The sequence below is a fragment of the Mobula birostris genome, chromosome 1 (assembly GCF_030028105.1).
Source record: "Mobula birostris isolate sMobBir1 chromosome 1, sMobBir1.hap1, whole genome shotgun sequence".
Taxonomy (NCBI): Eukaryota; Metazoa; Chordata; class Chondrichthyes; order Myliobatiformes; family Myliobatidae; genus Mobula; species Mobula birostris.
In genome coordinates, this window is record NC_092370.1 from 6,107,353 (window position 1) to 6,125,084 (window position 17,732).

Here is a 17,732-nt window from a genome sequence, read left to right on the forward strand (position 1 = left end):
CCTGCATTTGCCCCTTCTCTGGTCAGTAGAACCGGTTCCGCTGGGTTTGGTGATAAACCACACGTTAAGACCTGGAGCTGCAACTTGGTTGTCACAGGCTACCTGAGACTCACACCATTGGGAACATTTAAAAAATAGTGGGACTTTATCATCACCATCTCGCCCGGCTGTAAAAACCTTAAGGAAGCAAGAGGCAAGAATTATCGTACCTAGTTGCCAGCAATAAAAAAAGACCTTATAAATACCTTGCACTGTGACTGCCCCGACAGTGTACAGGTAGTTCCCGGGACATCCTGTCTCTAAGTGACACGGGCGCGCTCCCACCGCCGTGTGCGCGCGCTCTCCGGGGAGCGGCTGCACCTGCCTGGGGCCCGGGTCACGTGACGCCGCCCAGGTCTCCGAGACTCACCTGCGACCATGTCGGCTGCCACGACCAACGCCAGTGCGAACGCCGTGTCCTTCCCTGCTCCGCAGGTGACCCTTCCTCAGGGCACGCAGGTGCTGCAGACCTACTCGGGTGCATTCATCTGCCTGGAGATAGTAAGTACAGCAGCCGAGGTCCCGGGGGGGCTGGGCGGCGGCGGCGTCTTGTTTACTGGCGGTGCAACAATCCCTCTTTGCCGTTCCCTCTCCCAACACAGTTGTTCGGAGGCTTGGTGTGGATTCTGGTCGCCTCCTCCAACGTCCCGGTGCCCCTGATGCAAGGCTGGGTGATGTTTGTGTCGGTCATCATGTTCGTGTGCTCTTCCCTCTACCTGTCGGTGTATCTGTGCGGGCTCGCCGACCGGCTGGACACTGACTGGAACATGGTGGTGAGTAAACTGCTGCCTGTTGTCCTCCCAAACCCTTCCCCCGCCCCCACTTCCCAGAGCCGGTGCCCCCGCCGTGGGTGGCTATGCGGAAATCTCAGCGTCGCCTCGCCGCTGGGAGGTGTGGGGTGGAGCTGGCCTCACACTCATTGAAAACTCGCCAGGCGGCCGTTTCTCACCCGTCCCCGACGGCGGGCGGGCGCACGATCGCGGACAAATCCGGAGCAACACACGCAAAATGCTGGAGGAACTCAGCAGGTCAGTCAGCGTTTATGGAGGGAAACAAACAGCTGACGTTTCTGGCCAAGATTCTTAATGGGAACTCCTGAACTTTCACCTTTCCACCCCCTTCCCCCTTCTTCTGGCTTCTGTAGCCTTCCTTTCCGGGGTCTCCTCCCAAACCATCAGCTGTTTATTTTCAGGTTTAAAGGTTCATTTATTAACAAAGTATGCTACCCTGAAATTCTTCTCCAGGTAGCCAAGAAACTAAGGAAGGGAAAAAAAGGCAGCTCATTTTGAAGGTTTTATCTACCACCCCCAACACAAAAAATGAACAAAAATGGAACTGGCATATCAACCCCCCAAATCACTTCTCCCATACAAAAAACAAACAAGTTTATAGTCATTCAACCACATGTATACAGCTAACTGAAACGATGTTCCTCTGGGGCCAAGTTGCAAAATGTACATATAGTCATGCTGTGTGTGTGTGTGTGTGTGTGTGTGTGTGTGTATATATATATATATATATATATATATATATATATATATACACATTCTTGCACCTTCAGTCACAAAATAATAGTCTAGATAGAGAGAGTGGGTCAGAGAGTATCTGTTTTCCAGGGTTGAATGGAAGGTGAGCGGGGTGGGTTCAGATGGGGGGAGGGGTATGAGGGGTAGGCTTTTCAGTCCTGTTGAAGGTTCTCAGGCCGAAACGTCGACTGTAGATGCTGCCTGGCCTGCTGAGTTCCTGCAGCGTTTTGTGTGTGAAGCTTTTTACTCATTGTGATGGATACTTGGAATCGCTGCGTGGTATGGTGGTGGAGGCAAATGCATTAGAGGCATTTAAAACATGGATGTAAGGAAGATGGAGGGATTACTGGGTGTTTTTTGATTTGCTTTTTAGCTGGTTTCATCCAACATTGTGGGTTGAATGACCAGTTAATGTGCTGTATGTTCTAGCCCAAGTCCCTGAAGGGCATGGCCTGACCATTGACATAAATATGAACCTCTCACTTTATGTAAGACAGTATAATGTTACTGGCACTATTATTTAGATTATGAAGACACGCAGTCCCCTTTTATTGTCATTTAGTAATGCATGCATTAAGAAATGACACATTATTTCCTCCAGTGTGATATCACAAAACACAGGACAAACCAAGACTGAAAAAACTAACAAAACCACATAATTATAACATATAGTTACAAACAGTGAAACAATACCATAACTTTATGAAGAAGTCCGTGAGCACAGTAAAGTTCAAAGTTTCTCAAATGTCCCACATCTCACGCAGACGGGAGAAGGAAGAAAAAGTCCTTGCCATGCCGACCAAAATCTGACTCTGAGTCATCCGAAAATTTCGAGCTCTGACACCGAGTACTGAGTGGTATCTCTGCCGAATGATTCGACCTCCTTCTCGGTCACCAAAAGCAGGCAAGGCCGGGGATTTTGAGGCCTACCCTCCAAAAGATTCCCGATCACACAGTAACGACAGCAGCGGACGGGCGTTTCAGAAATTTCTCCAGATGTTCCTCTGTGCTTTCGCGTCCATTCTCCATCAAATCAGAATTATTATAATAGAATAAGCAGTTGTAAAATTACATGAAACAGCTGCATTTTCCTCCCTGAAAGCTGCTTGACTTGCATTTTCTCCAGCATTTTGTGTGTTGCTCAGCACTGATCTAATCCCATAACCTTTCAAAGACTCTTCTTCTCATGTTCTTGATATTCATTGCTTATAATTTCTTTTTGTATTTGCAATTTGTCTTTTTTACATTGGTTCTTTGTCATTCCTGTTGGGTCTTTAATTGATTCTATTGTTTCTTGTATTTGCTGTGAATGCCCACCATGAAGTGAATCTCAGGGTTGTATATAGACTTTGATAATAAATTTACTTTGAACTTTTAGTTGCTTGCTGAAGTGGCATGTCTAATTGTGGTGAACCAGCAGATTGGAGAGTTTGTTGAAGACAAACCCCTTCCCTAAACTCTCTTCTCTTTGGTTTCCGGGGGTGAGATTTTTTTTTCTTAAAACACAAATTGCTGAGGAAGTTTGATAATTTTGGGTATATTCTTTGCCCACCAGGAATTGGAATTGGTTTACTATTGTTACTGAGATATAGTGGAAAACTTGGCTTGTGTGCTGTGCCTATGCAGTTCATTGAGAAAGAACAAGGGAGTCCAAAATCTGAGGACACAGCCTCAGACGAGAGGGATGTTGATTTGGAACAGATAAGGAGGAATTTCTTTAGCCAGAAAGTGGTGAACCTGTGGAATTCATTGCCATGGGCAGCTGTGAAGGCCAAGCCATTATGTATATTTAAGGTAGAAGTTGATAGATTCCTGATTCTTCAGGGCATGAAGGGATACGGGGAGAACGCGGGAGATTGCGGCTGAGAGGAAACTGGATCAGCCATGAGGAAACGACAGAACAGACTCCAGTGGCCAAATAGCCTAATTCTGCTCCTGTACCTAATCAGAATCCTTTATTATCGCCAAGTATGTGGACACATACAGGGAATTTGATGCCAGTTTCCCTGAGCTCTTGCTGTACAGAATCAAAAAGCAAACAAAACAATAGTGCAAATAATTGTGAACTATATACAGTGAAGTATACCTGTGTATGTACAGGTGGACTTGGTTTATAATAGACTAAAATTCAAGTGTTCATAAGACTGATGGTGTACGGAAAGAAACTGTTCTTGTACCTATTTGTCCTGGCATACGGTGATCTAAAGCGCCTACCAGAAGGAAGGAGTTGGGACAGGTGATGTCCAGGGTGTGATGGGTCTACAATGATGCTGTTTGCTCGCTTCCTGACTCTAGATGCATACAAGTCCTGGATCGAGGGCAGCTTCACACCAATAATCCTTTCCGCAGCCCTGATGGTTCTTTGGAGTCTATTCTTGTTTGGTAGCTGATCCAAACCAGACAGTGATGGACGAACAGAGAACAGACTGGATTATTCCTGAATAGAATTGAATCAGCAGCTCCTGAGGCAGGTTGTACTTCCTGAGTTGACGTAGGAAATACAACCTCTGCTGAGCCTTTTTGATGAGAGTGTCCGTGTTGGGTGTCCAATTCAGGTCCTGGGAGACTGTGACACCCAGAAACCTGAAGGTCTCCACAGCAGACACAATACTGTTGAGTGTAGTGAGTGGGGGGAGTATTGGGGGGCTCCTCCTGAAGTCTACTGTCATCTCCACAGTCTTGAGCGTATTTAGCTCCAGATTGTTCTGACCACACCAGAGGGCCAGCCGTTCCACCATCCGTCTGTATGCAGACTCATCACCATCTTGGATAAGGCCAATGACAGTTGTGTCATCTGCAAACTTCAGGAGTTTAACAGATGGATCCTGTGAGGTGCAGTCATTAGTGTAAAGGGAGAAGAGCGGTGGGGAGAGCACACATCCCTGGGGGGCACCAGTACTGATTGTCCGGGTGCTAGAAATGATGCTTCCCAGCCTCACTTGCTGCACCCTGACAGTCAGGAAACTGATAGATGGCTGGGGAGACAGTGAGCTGGGTGAGTTTGGAGTGAAGGATTTCTGGGACGGTGGTGTTGAACACCGAGCTGAAGTCAACAAACAGGACCCTCGCAGAAGTTCCTGGGTTGTCGAGGTGTTGTAGTATGTAATGCAATCCCATGCTGACTGCATCATCCACTGACCTATTTGCCCGATAAGCAAACTGCAGGGGTCCAGCAGGGGGCCTGTAATGTCCTTCGGCTGAGCCAACACTAGTCTCTCAAAGGACTTCATGACCACAGATGTCAAGGCAACAGGCCTGTAGTCATTTAGTCCCTTGATAGTGGGTTTCTTAGGGACTGGAATGATAATGCAGCACTTGAAACAATGAGGGACTTCACACAGCTCCAGTGATCTATGGAAGATCCGTGTGTAGATGAGGGCCAGCTGATCAGCGCAGGTCTTCAGGCAGGAAGGCGGCACGCCGTCTGGGCCTGGCGCTTTCCTGGTCTTCTGCCTCCGGAACAGCTGACTCACCTCCCTCTTATGATCTAAGATAAAATTATAACAATGCAGAATGAATTCTAACAGTTAGAGCAGGGGTAGGCAACCTACAGCCCGTGGGCCAGATACGGCCCGCGAAGGTATATTGACCGGCCCACAAGCAAATATTGAGATACTATGCTTATCCAACCCACGAGCAATTTTTTTTCCTTATTCTGAGTGATCACGCGACCACACTGATGGACATGCATGGCATCTTGTTACACTGGCCCCAGGTTCTGTTTTGTTCCAAACCAAACACTGGTCATATACGAATGTCAGGAAGGCAGACTACCTTATTAATATGTATTAGATACTCTCTGTGCACACGCAGGTTTTCAAATGGGATCGTTCAAATTTGTAAACAGAAACAGCGTCACTGTGTTTTAACAAGAAATCCACGTGAAATATCCAGATATTTACATGTGCTATGATACTTGTTGAATAACTCGCATTTCGAAATAAAATTGAAGAAAAAAATGCCAATGGCAATGAATGCAAAACGCGGGAAGGTAGACTCCGAGTGCCGAAATTTCCTAGACACTTGGACACTAGATTACTTCTTTATCGAGCAAGCTCAGAAACTAGTTTCTCATTTGCCTAGAAAATGTTGCTGTGAAGAAGGTAGCAAATATCAGGCGACATTACGAGACCCGCCATAGTGGAAATTTTAACAAGTTTACTGGGCAACCAAGGAAAGATGAAGCTGAGCAAATGAAGGCTAGTTTTGGAAAACAAACGTCATTTTTTGCCAAGAAAAGCAGTGAAAATGAAGGAAGTACCCCTGCCAGCTATGAAGTCTCAAAATGTATTGCAGAAAAGACAAAGCCTTTTACAGATGGAGAGTTTGTCAAAGAATATGGACCATGCAAAAAAAAGATGGCATCATTGTTTGGCAGCATTCATCTGTGTGAGCAATTAATTTCAAAAATGAAGCACACCAAGACCCATTTGAGAACAAGATTGACTGATGCCCATCTAGATAATGTCTTGCTCTTGGCATCAACAAGTCTGACACCCAACATTGAGAAGCTTTCAAGCAACAAACAGCATCAAGTTTCACATTGATTTATTGACTGTTTGCATTAAAATTTTCTTTTTTATTATACTTACCACCATTCAATGCATCATGTTCATACGTTTTGTGTTTAAATATTCTTTGTGTCCTTTTTATAGATTCAAAAGATGCCTTGATTGAAATAAATTGCAACTAAACTGAGTTCTTTGATTACTAATTGGCATCCTTGGTGAAGCACAAATAATTTTCTAGCATGCATTATTCATTAAATCAGGCAAAACATCACTAGATGTATTTTAATAGATAATTCCCATATTTCAAGTTTTTTATGGCATTTATCTGGCCCACCGTCCGCTCATTAATACACAATCCGGCCCACAGAAGCAGAAAGGTTGCTGACCCCTGAGTTAGAGAAAGCAGGGCAGGTAAACTAAGGTGCAAGGTCAACAGTCCTACTTGTTGTACCATTCAATATCCTTAACAGCAGGATAGAAGCGGTCCTTGAGTCAGAATGTGCATGGTTTCAGGCTCTTGTATCCTCCTGATGGGAGAAGGATGTTGGAGTGGGTAGGGTCATTTGATTATGTTGGCTGCTTTACTGAGGAAGTGAGGAGTGTAGACGGTCTAGAGGGGAGGCTGATTTCCGTGATGTGGACACAACTCTCTACATTTTTTGCACTATGTGCAGAGCAGCTCCATGCCGAGCTGTGATGTATCTAGACAGAATACTTCCTGCGGTACATCAGTTAAATAATTTTATTGAGATGTAGCTCGGAGTCGGCTGTTTGGAGCACTCGACGCAATAACTCCCGATTTAACCCTAGCCTCATAGAACAGCTTGCAATGACCTATTAACTGGTACGTCTTTGGACTGTGCGAGGAGCCCGGAAAAAAAACCCACACATTCCATAGGGTAATGACAAATTTCTAGGCAAGGGGGGACGACAGCATGACAGATTTCTTTAGACTCGGAGGAGGTAGAAGCAGAGCTCCCAGTACAGATCCTTGCAGAGCACCACTAAACACTGAACTCCATCTAGAATAAGTCCCTTCGACCACTATACTGTCTTCTATGGGCAAGCCAGTTTTGAATCCAAATGGCCAATTCACTCTGGATCCCATGATCTTGATCTATGGGATGAGCTTCCCACCTTACAAAAATCCATGTAGACAACATCCACAGTTCTGCCTCATCACCGCATCAAAAACGCAATTAAGTTAGTAAGACACTACTTGCCCCACACAAAGCCATGGTGGTTCTCCACAATTAGGCCATGATTTTCCAAATGCTTATAAATCCGATCCCTAAGAATTCTCTCAAGTAACTTCTCCACTACTGACATGACTCGCCAGTCTACTTTCCAGGATTATCCCTTGTTCCCTTGTGCAATAATGGAACAACATTAGCTACTCACTAGCCCTCCAGGACCTCACCTGTGGCTAGAGGGGACTTGACAATATTGACTGAGGCCCAGAAATCTCTTCACTTGCCCCTCTCAATAAATCAGAGTATATCCCATCAGGCCCTGGGAACATGTCCACCTTAATGCTCTAAGAGACCCAACACTACTTCCTCCAACACATAAAAGTTGCTGGTGAACGCAGCAGGCCAGGCAGCATCTCTAGGAAGAGGTATAGTCGATGTTTCAGGCCGAGACCCTTCGTCAGGACTAACTGAAGGAAGAGCTAGTAAGAGATTTGAAAGTGGGATGGGGAGGGGGAGATCCAAAATGATAGGAGAAGACAGGAGGGGGAGGGATGGAGCCAAGAGCTGGACAGTTGATTGGCAAAAGGGATATGAGAGGATCATGGGACAGGAGGCCTAGGGAGAAAGAAAAGGATGGGCAAGGGGTATAGTGAGAGGGACAGAGGGAGAAAAAGGAGAGAGAGAAAAATAATGTGTGTATATAAATAAATAACGGATGGGGTACGAGGGGGAGGTGGGGCAGTAACAGACGTTTGAGAAGTCAATGTTCATGCCATCAGGTTGGAGGCTACCCAGAAGGAATACAAGGTGTTGTTCCTTCAACCTGATGATATTAGAGGAGGCCCTGGAAAGACATATCAGAATGGGAATGGGATGTGGAATTAAAATGTGTGGCCACTGGGAGATCCTGCTTTCTCTGGCGGACAGAGCGTAGGTGTTCAGCGAAATGGTCTCCCAGCCTCCTTCCTCCTATACTTTGAAATGTCCTAGCATATTGATACTCGACAATGATCTCCTGATCTTCTAAAGCCTTGATAAATTATGACTGGATGATACTTAAATAATGACTCGTATAAGATAAAGTACTCTTTAGGGACCTCACCCACCTCCTCCGCATCCAAGCAAATGTTCCCCTTTTTATCTTTGGACCTATCCTCTTCTAGCTTGTCCCTTTGCTGTGCTGTATGTATAGAATGCCCTGGGATTCTCTTTAATCCTACTTGCCAAGGACTTTTCATGGTCCCCCTGGGCTTTCCTAATTCCCTCTGTAACTTTGTGGCTTCTTTATTATCCTTAAGAGCTTTGTTTGATTCTAACTTTCTAAGCTTTATGTACTTTTCTTTTTTTCTTGACTAAATTCATCACCTATCACTACATCAAAAGCTCTTTCCTTGCCGTCCTTGTCCTTCTGACTGGAACATATCTGTCCTGCACTCTGTGCAGTTGGTCTTTAAACACCCTCCACGCAATGGATGTGGACTTGGCGAAAACAGCTGTTCCTAACTAGCTCTCCCTAGTTCCTGCCTAATACTCTGTAATTTGCCCTGCTCCAATGTAATACTCCCACAAGGTCCATACTTATCTTTGTCTTATAGCTATCTTAAACTTAAAGACGTAAACAGGAGGAATTCTACAGATGCTGGAAATTCAAGCAACCCACATCAAAGTTGCTGGTGAACGCAGCAGGCCAGGCAGCATCTGGCCTGCTGCGTTCACCAGCAACTTTGATGTGTGTTGCTTAAACTTAAGGAGTTGTGGTCTCAGTTCCCCAACTGCTCAGCTGGCCAGACTGATTACCAACCTCAGATCCAGTACAGCCCCCTCCTCTTGTACGAATGACATATTAATTTAAGAAACCCTCCTGGATACACCTAACATTCTGCCCCACCTAAACACCATGCATGAAAGGGGCCCAGTTTATTTTAGTAAGTTGAAGTCTCTCATGACAACAATCCTATGTTTTTGCCTTAATCTGCCTGCATATCTGTTCCTCAATGTATCAGTGGCTAAATGTATCGGCTTCCTAAAACATTGAAACCCTGGGTCATTAAGCACTCACACCTGTCCCCCTCTGTAACAGCCACAACACTGTAGTTCCACGTACTGATACATTCTCGAAGTTGATCACCTTTACCCATAATACTCAGCATTAAAATACACACACTTCAAACTATCCGACCTGTTGTATCAATTACTTTGTCTTCACTTGCCCTGATGTCTACCTTTCTCTCCATCCCAACACTTCCTGCTCTGGTTCCCATTCCCCTGCCAAACTCAATTTAGACCCTCCCATGTAGTTCTCATGACCTCTTGGCCAGGATATTGGTTCCCCTCCAGTTCAGTTCGACCCATTCCTCATGTACAGGTCACCCCTGCCCCAGAAAAAGTTCCAGTTATCCAAAAACCTGAAACCCTACCCTCTGAACCAGTTACGCACATCAAAGTTGCTGGTGAACGCAGCAGGCCAAGCAGCATCTCTAGGAAGAGGTACAGTTGACGTTTCGGGCCAAGACCCTTCGTCAGGAGTCGGGCCTGACAAAGGGTCTCGGCCCGAAACGTCGACTGTTTAGAGATGCTGCCTGGTCTGCTGCGTTCACCAGCAACTTTGATGTGTGTTGTTTGAATTTCCAGCATCTGCAGAATTCCTCGTGTTCCTCAGCCACTAAGAAGGGAATCTCATTGAATATTGAAAGGCCTGGACAGTGGACGTGGAGCGGATATTTCCTGTAGTGGAGGAGTCCATGACCAGAAGGCACACAAAGAAGCCCCTTTAAGACAGATGAGGAATTTCTTTAATGCGTGGGTGGTGAATCTGTGGAATTCTTTGCCACAGAGAGCAAAAGTTCAAGCCAAAGGCCTTTATTAAAAGCACAGTTAATAATTGATATTTCAAATACACTGCCTGAAAGTGTGGATATAGACCTGGTTGTGGGTTTTAGAAGGATTTTGACTGGAAAACTCCCGCACAGATGGTCATAGAAAATTGCAGCACAGAAACAGAACCTTCAGCCAATCTAGTCCATAGCAAACCATTTAAGCTGCCATTGACCTGCACTGAGGCCATAGCCCTCCATGCCCCAACTATCCTTGTACCTATCCAAACTTCTCTTAAACGAAGAACCACTTACGCTGAGAGCTCAGGCTTTCTTGACCCTCTGAGTGAAGAAGTCCCCCCTCCTCATGTTCCCCTTAAACATTTCACCTTTCACTTTTAACCCATGGCCTTTGGTTGTAGTCCCACCCACCTCAGAGGAAAAAGCCTGCTTGCGTTTACCCTACCTATACCCCTCATAATTTTGTATGCCTCCATCAAATCTCGTTAATAGTAAATTTGAGTTTATTGTTTATCTACGAGCCCACGTCTGCACAGGTGCATTGACAAACTTATCTGTAGCAGCATCACAGACACAGCGCATCAGATAAGTAGCATTCGCAAGAAAAACATCAACATGAATTGTACGTCATTTTTGCAAGAACAAAATGGCACAAAAATCTGTTTTAGTTTAAAGTAATCAATGTTGTTGAACTGTAGTACATGGAGCTTGGAAAAATAGAGGGCTATGGGTAACCCTAGGTAATTTCTGAGGTAAGGACATGTTTGGCACAGCTTTATGGGCCGAAGGGCCTGTATTGTGCTGTAGGTTTTCTATGTTTCTACGTAGTCTGAGGCTTCTGGTCGTTGACCATGGATGTTGCATCCTGGCTGTCTAGAGACACAAGCTAGGGCTGTACAGTGTGGACAGTAAGCTGTTGCCCATGTGGCAAGCTCCCCCTCTCCACGCAGCTGATGAATCCAAAGGAACGGCAAAGACCGGTACAGTTTGGCACTGGCGGCATTGTAGGAGTTGCCTGTCAGATTTGAACTCAGTGCAGGCTACCTTGGGGACTCGGCTTTAGATCCCCCCCCCCCCCCTTGGGAATTCAGCACCAAACAACTAGATGTTGGCCAAGCAAATATCAGTTGATCTAATGTGGAATCTTGAACAATGGTGGGATCAGATCATTTGGGTGGAAGAATGGATATTGTGAAACTTGGCTTTAATTTGCCTTGTCAAGTTTATTGTCATTTAACTATATAAATTTATACCACCAAACAAGACAATGCTTTTCCAGACTAAGGTGTAAAGTACAGTGGCACACATAAAAGACATAAAGTAAAAATTAAATCTGCAAATAAATTGTGCACAGATGAATTGCATAAGTTAAATATTGTATAGTACAATACAAATTATCTGTTGACACTTTGATGCAATGCGGCAGGAAGTGCAGAAGCCTGATGGCCTGAAGGACAAAACTGTTTCCCATTCTGACTGTTGATTTTTCTGCCGTGGAGTCTCCCAGGAACATGAGAAACAGGAGTAGGCCATCTGGCCTGTCGAGCCTGCTCCACCATTCAATAAGATCATGGCTGATCTGGCCATGGACTCATCTCCACCTACTTGCTTTTTCTCCATAAACCCTTAATTCCCCTACTATGCAAAAAATCTATCGAGCCTTTTCTTAAATGCATTTCCTGAGGTAGCCTCCGTTGCTTCCTTGGGCAGAGAATTCCACCAATTCACCATTCTTTGGGGAAAAGCAATTCGTTCTCATTTCAATCCTAAATTTACATCCCCAAATCTTGAGGCTATATCCCGTCGTTCTAGTCTCACCTACCAATGGAAACAACTTTCCTGCCTCTATCTTATCTATCCCTTTCATAATTTGTTTCTATAAGATCTTCTCTCATTCTTAATTCCAGCGAGTACAGTCCCAGGTGACTCAATCTCTCCCCATAGTCTAACCCCCTCATCTCTGGATTCAACCTGGTGAACCTCCTCTGCACCGCCTCAAAGCCAGTATATCCTTCAAGTAAGGAGACTAGAACTGCACACAGTTACTTCATAGAAATATAGAAAACCTACAGCACAATACAGGCCCTTTGTCCTGCAATGCTGTGCTGAACATGTACTTTAGAAATTACCTAGGGTTACCCATAGCCCTCTATTTTTCTAAGCTCCATATACCTATCCAGGAGTCTCTTAAGAGACCCAATTGTATCTGCTTCCACCACCGTCGCCGGTAGCCCATTCCATGCACTCACCGTTGGGTCTTTTTAATTTACCCTGACATCTCCTCTGTACCTACTTCCAAGCACCTTAAAACTATGTCCTCTCATGATAGCCATTTCAGCCCCGGGAAAAAGCCTCTGACTATCCACACAATCAATGCCTCTCATTATCTTGTACATCTCTATTAGGTCACCTCTCATCCTATGTTGCTCCAAGGAGAAAAAGTCAAGTTTACTCAACCTATTCTTGTAAGAAATGCTCCCCAATCCAGACAACATCCTTGTAAATCTCCTCTGCACCCTTTCTATAGTTTCCACATCCATCCTTTAGTGAGATGACCAGAACTGAGCATAGTACTCCAAGTGGGGTCTGACCAGGGTCCTATATAGCAGTAACATTACCCTTCTGCTCTTAAACTCAATCCCACGGTTGATGAAGGCCAATGCACTGTATACCTTCTTAACCTCAGTCAACCTGTGCAGCAGCTTTGAGCGTCCTATGGACTCGGACCCCAAGATCCCTCTGATCCTCCACACTGTCAAGAGTCTTACCATTAATACTATATTCTGCATCATATTTGACCTACCAAAATGAACCACCTCACACTTATCTGGGTTGAACTCCATCTGCCACTTCTCAGCCCAGTTTTGCATCCTATCAATGTCCCACTGTAACCTCTGACAGCCCTCCACACTATCCACAACACCCCGAACCTCTGTCATCAACAAATTTACTAACCCATCCCTCCACTTCCTTGTCCAGGTCATTTATAAAAATCACAGAGAAATGGGGTCCCAGAACAGATCCCTGAGGCACACCACTGGTCACCGACCTCCATGTAGAATATGACCCCTCTACAACCACACTTTGGCTTCTGTCAGACCCTTGCCCACTCACTTAACCTATCTATATCTCTCTGCAGACTCTCTGTATCCCCTGCACTATTTAGTATCATCAGCAAGCTTGGAAAAACAACACATGGTCCCCCTTTTCCTGATCATTAACGTATATCAAACGGTTATGGGCTCAGCACTGAACCCTGCAGCACACCGCTCACCACTGATTGCCAACCAGAGTAACAGTCATGTACCCCAACTCTCTGCTTTCTATTGGTTAAGCAATCCTCTATCCGTGCTAATACATCATCCCCAACTCCATGCATCCTTATCTTATGGATAAGTCTTTTATGCAGCACCTTGTCAAACGCCTTCTGAAAATCCAAGTAAATAACATCCATCTGTTTGTTCCCCTCTACCCATTGCACTCGTTATATCCTCAAAGAACTCCAGCAAGTTTGTCAAATAGGACCTGCCTTTGCTGAATCCATGCTGCATCTGCCTGATGGATCCATTTCTTTCCAGTTGCCTTGCTATTTCTTTAATGATAGCTTCAACCATTTTCCCAACGACAGATGTTAAACTAACTGGCCTGTGGTTACCTGCCTTTTGCATACATCCTTTTTTGAACATTGGCCTAGCACTTGCTTTCTTCCAATCCACTGGGACCTGCCCAGAGCGATTTAGTAAATTATCTCCAAAGCCTCTGCCATTTCTTTCAGTACCCTGGGATGCGTTCAGTCAGGATCATGGGACCTGTCTATCTTTAGGCAAACAAGTTTGCTCAGCACTATCTCTTTGGTGATAGCCTTTGTATCGAGATCCTCTCCTCCCATTGCATCCATATCATCTCTGGCATGTTAGACATCCCCTCCACTGTGAAAACCAACACAGAATAATCATTCAAAGTCTTGGCCATTTCCTCATTACCAAATAACAATCCCCCTTCTTGTCCTCCAAGGGACCTATGTTCACTTTAAACACCCTTTTCCACTTTATATAATTATAAAAACTTTTACTATCCATTTTTGTCTGATGCCTTCCTTTATTTCCTTAGTTATCCATGGCTGGCTCTCTTACCCCTGCTGTTAACTGGAATATACTTTTGGACACCAGAAAATCTCTTTGAAAGTCTTCCACTGTTCCTCTACTATCCCACCATAAAGCCTGTGTTCCCAGTTTGCCCTGTCCAACTCCTCCCTCACCCTGCTGTAGTCTCCCTTGTTTTGACATAGTACATTGGTTTTAGATTAAACTATTGCACCCTCCATTTGGAGACATGTCAGAGGATGCAGGATGGGTGGGATACTTGTAATACTGAAGGCCCTGCGTATGTGTCGCTCCTGATAACTGTCCCTGATGGGTGGCAGGGAGACCCCTATGATCCTCTTGGCCATTTAGTCTTTTGTAGGGTCTCCTGGTCTGACGCTCTGCTGCTCCCATACAGATGGAGGTGCAGCTTGTCAGGATGTTTTCAGTGGTGCTCCTGTAAAATTCAATTAAGATGAGGGTGGGAGGAGGGCCTTGATTGCCTCATTCTTTTCAGGAAGTGGAGATGCTGCTCTGCCGCCTTATTCAGGAAGATGATATTGAAGGACCAGGTGGGGTCATCTGTGCACTTAATTCTATTTATGGATGAGCCGCGTTTGTTCAGAGGGTGAAGGTTCAGTTGCACCTTCCTAAAGTCAACAGTCATATCCTTGGTCCTCCGCACATGGGAGAAAGTGTAACTGAGATGCCTCCCTTGAGTTCTTTGAACAGTATGACCTGGGCCAGTCCACCTAGTACAGCTGAAAGCAGAACTTCCTGCTGGTCTTCTGTAATTGTTCCTTACCGCAGTTTGCTATGTTCTCCTTCACCTCTCCTCCCAATCAGCTATCATGGCTGTTCTGCTAGGCTTGGGATCTCTCCTCCCTGGTAAGGAGGGAGCAGGCCTTTTGACCCAACTCGTCCACACTGACCCAGCTGACTATCTGAATTAGTAACAAGCCCTTGCTTTTGGCCCATATCTCACTAACCTTTCTAGTCTATGTGTGTCTAATATCTTAAACACAATTGTCCTTACTTATTCAACTTTCTGTAGCGGCTTGGTCCACATACCCCCAAGACCTGTGGGGGTGGTTGTGGAGGAGAGTCGTTGCTCACCTCACCACACTTCCCCTCTACCTTATATCATGGCATGTGGCTTTAGACTCCCAGACCCTGGGAAAGCCACTAACCACCCTATCTGTGCCTCTTATGATCTTGTAAGCCTCCTGTAACGTCATCCATCAGCCTCCTTGTTCTTGATGGGGGGTGGGGGTGGGGAGGTATTGAAATCCCTCGACCTATCCTGTTTCCCAATAACTGGAGTCCTCCAGTCCAGCTGATATCCTCATGAATCTTTTCTGCATCCTGCCCATTTAATGACACCCTTCCTATTGTATAGCAAACAGATGCACACAATGCTTCAAGTGGCATCTTGCCAACTTCTTATACCACAATAACATGACATCCCAACTCGTGTTGTTGAGTGTGCACTGTGTCACACGCCTCCTCCATCTCTCTCCACATCAGTTCCCCAAAGCTGGAGACACAACGTCCCTGTATCTAAGTTCTTTTCCCCCCTCCCCCCTCCCTCCCCAATTAACAAAAGAATGGTTGCACCCTGTTGCATCAGCTTTTGAACTTTACATTTCTGATGCCATGATACCTCTGGCAATAATGGATGCTCAGCATTTTATTAATTTGCATTCAATATTGTTGGGTTCATAAATGGGAGATTTTCTGTCTGGGGAGTGGGGGGGATGGTGAGGGTTGGGGAGGAATGTCCTTTAGCCTCTAACTTGGCTGATGTCTAGTGGGTAGTGCAAAATGCAAAGGTATTGAATGCATCAAGCCTGGAGAGATCATGAGATTGAAATTCCCATCACTTTATTGCAAAGAGTTTGGAGTATAAAAATGGGAAAAGTACAATGTCAGTGAGACCTCATCTGCAATACTACACAGGTTTCCTCCGCCATCCGAAGGTAGAGTGTTCCTATGAAACGGTTCGTAAGCCAGAATGTCGTAAAGTGAAGAAGCAATTACAATTTATTTATATGGGGAAAATTTTGTGAGCATTCGCAGACCCAAGAATAACCTACTAAATCATGCCAAATAACGCACAAAACCTAAAATAACAGTAACATATAGTAAAAGCAGGAATGATATGATAAATACACAGCCTATATAAAGTAGAAATACTTCTCTACCGTCATTGCCGCACTGTTCTCCGTAGCAAAAATCTCACGCAAGCGCTCTCGGCAGAAACACTCTCTCTAGTAACCTTTAAGCTATGAAGCTGCCAAATCATACCAAATAACGCATAAAAATACGCAGCCTATATAAAGTAGAAATAATGTATGTACAGCGTAGTATTATTTACTGGAATCGGGAAGACATTGAGCACACTGATGGTGTGTTAGGCTGAGTCGTCAGAGGTTGGGGTGGTGCAGTGGCCCCCACCCTCCAGGCAGTGAACCAATACCGATCTGCGAAGCATGCAGGGGTACAGCGGTAGCCAGGACGCATCCAGCACATCTTTAAGGGAAAAAAAAAGCCGAAATAAACAAGCTACTTAATTAGGTGCTGGGCGGCACGTAAATGTCAGCCAGATCAGAGACGACGCAATCGGCAATTGCATCTGATCTGGGCCGACGTTTACGTTCCGGGCGGTACCTAACTAATTAGCTTGTTTATTTCGGCTTTTTTTCTTAAAGATGTGCTGGGTGCCTCCCGGCTACCACTGCATTCTCCGCGAATTGTTATCTGTCCGCTGCCCAGGGGTTGGTGTGGTGGGACACTGAGGTGTCGTCTGTTTCCATCAGGGCAGGCAGGTCACCTTCTATGTCTGCCTGCCTCGATGTCGAAGGTCGAGGTTCATCGTCTGCTATGGCTGATGTGGAAGGCTCGAGAAACGACAGTATGCTTGACTGCTTAGCCTCGCGCATTTTTCTATCATACAGTTCTTTGTAAGCACTCAAACCATCTTGCTAATATGCCCTAAACTGACATACCCTTTCAAAATTAAAGTTGTACTTTTCTGCAATCATTGCAGTGAAAATCTCACGCAGTTGCTTCACGTTCAGTTCCTGGAGGACTTCACTTTCAGTCCGTTCGCTACTGCATTTGGTTTCGATTGTTATCCTTTCCTCTTCCAATTGCATCAGCTCATCTATCAGTTCTTGGTTATGGGATGCCAAAACCTCTTCAACATCGTCTTCGTCAACTTCCACAAGCCAAACTCACTTTGTCCTTACTTCATTCACCACGATCGAAACGCTTAATTATGCCTAGTTTTACGCTAAGTGTAACACCCTTATGAGCCCTTTGAGGCTTTTCCGATACCTTAGAACTCATCTTGCTAACGGCTGCTCACAGGCACGTGTTTAAGCAATGCCGGCTAGAATGCAGTTCCGAATCCGGGGGAGGAGCGGCTGCTCGGGGCACGCGCTGCTTTTTTCGTATCAGTGAAAACACCTGTTAGCGAAAACAGGGAACTAATGTAGGTCTTTTGTAACAGTGAGGTTTCATAAAGCGAACGTTCGAAAAGCGG

The 17,732-nt window shown here is 45.3% G+C and overlaps 1 protein-coding gene across 1 annotated transcript in view; it reads left to right on the plus strand.

The window, feature by feature from the left end:
* Positions 1-353: 353 nt before the first annotated feature.
* mal2 (mal, T cell differentiation protein 2) overlaps positions 354-17,732 on the plus strand; it is a 35,432-nt gene continuing 18,053 nt past the window's right edge. Inside the window, exons 1-2 of the mRNA XM_072279227.1 lie at positions 354-540; positions 642-812. Coding sequence (XP_072135328.1) covers positions 418-540; positions 642-812 — 294 coding nt within the window. The 5' untranslated portion in view covers positions 354-417. The remainder of the gene's footprint in view (positions 541-641; positions 813-17,732) is intronic.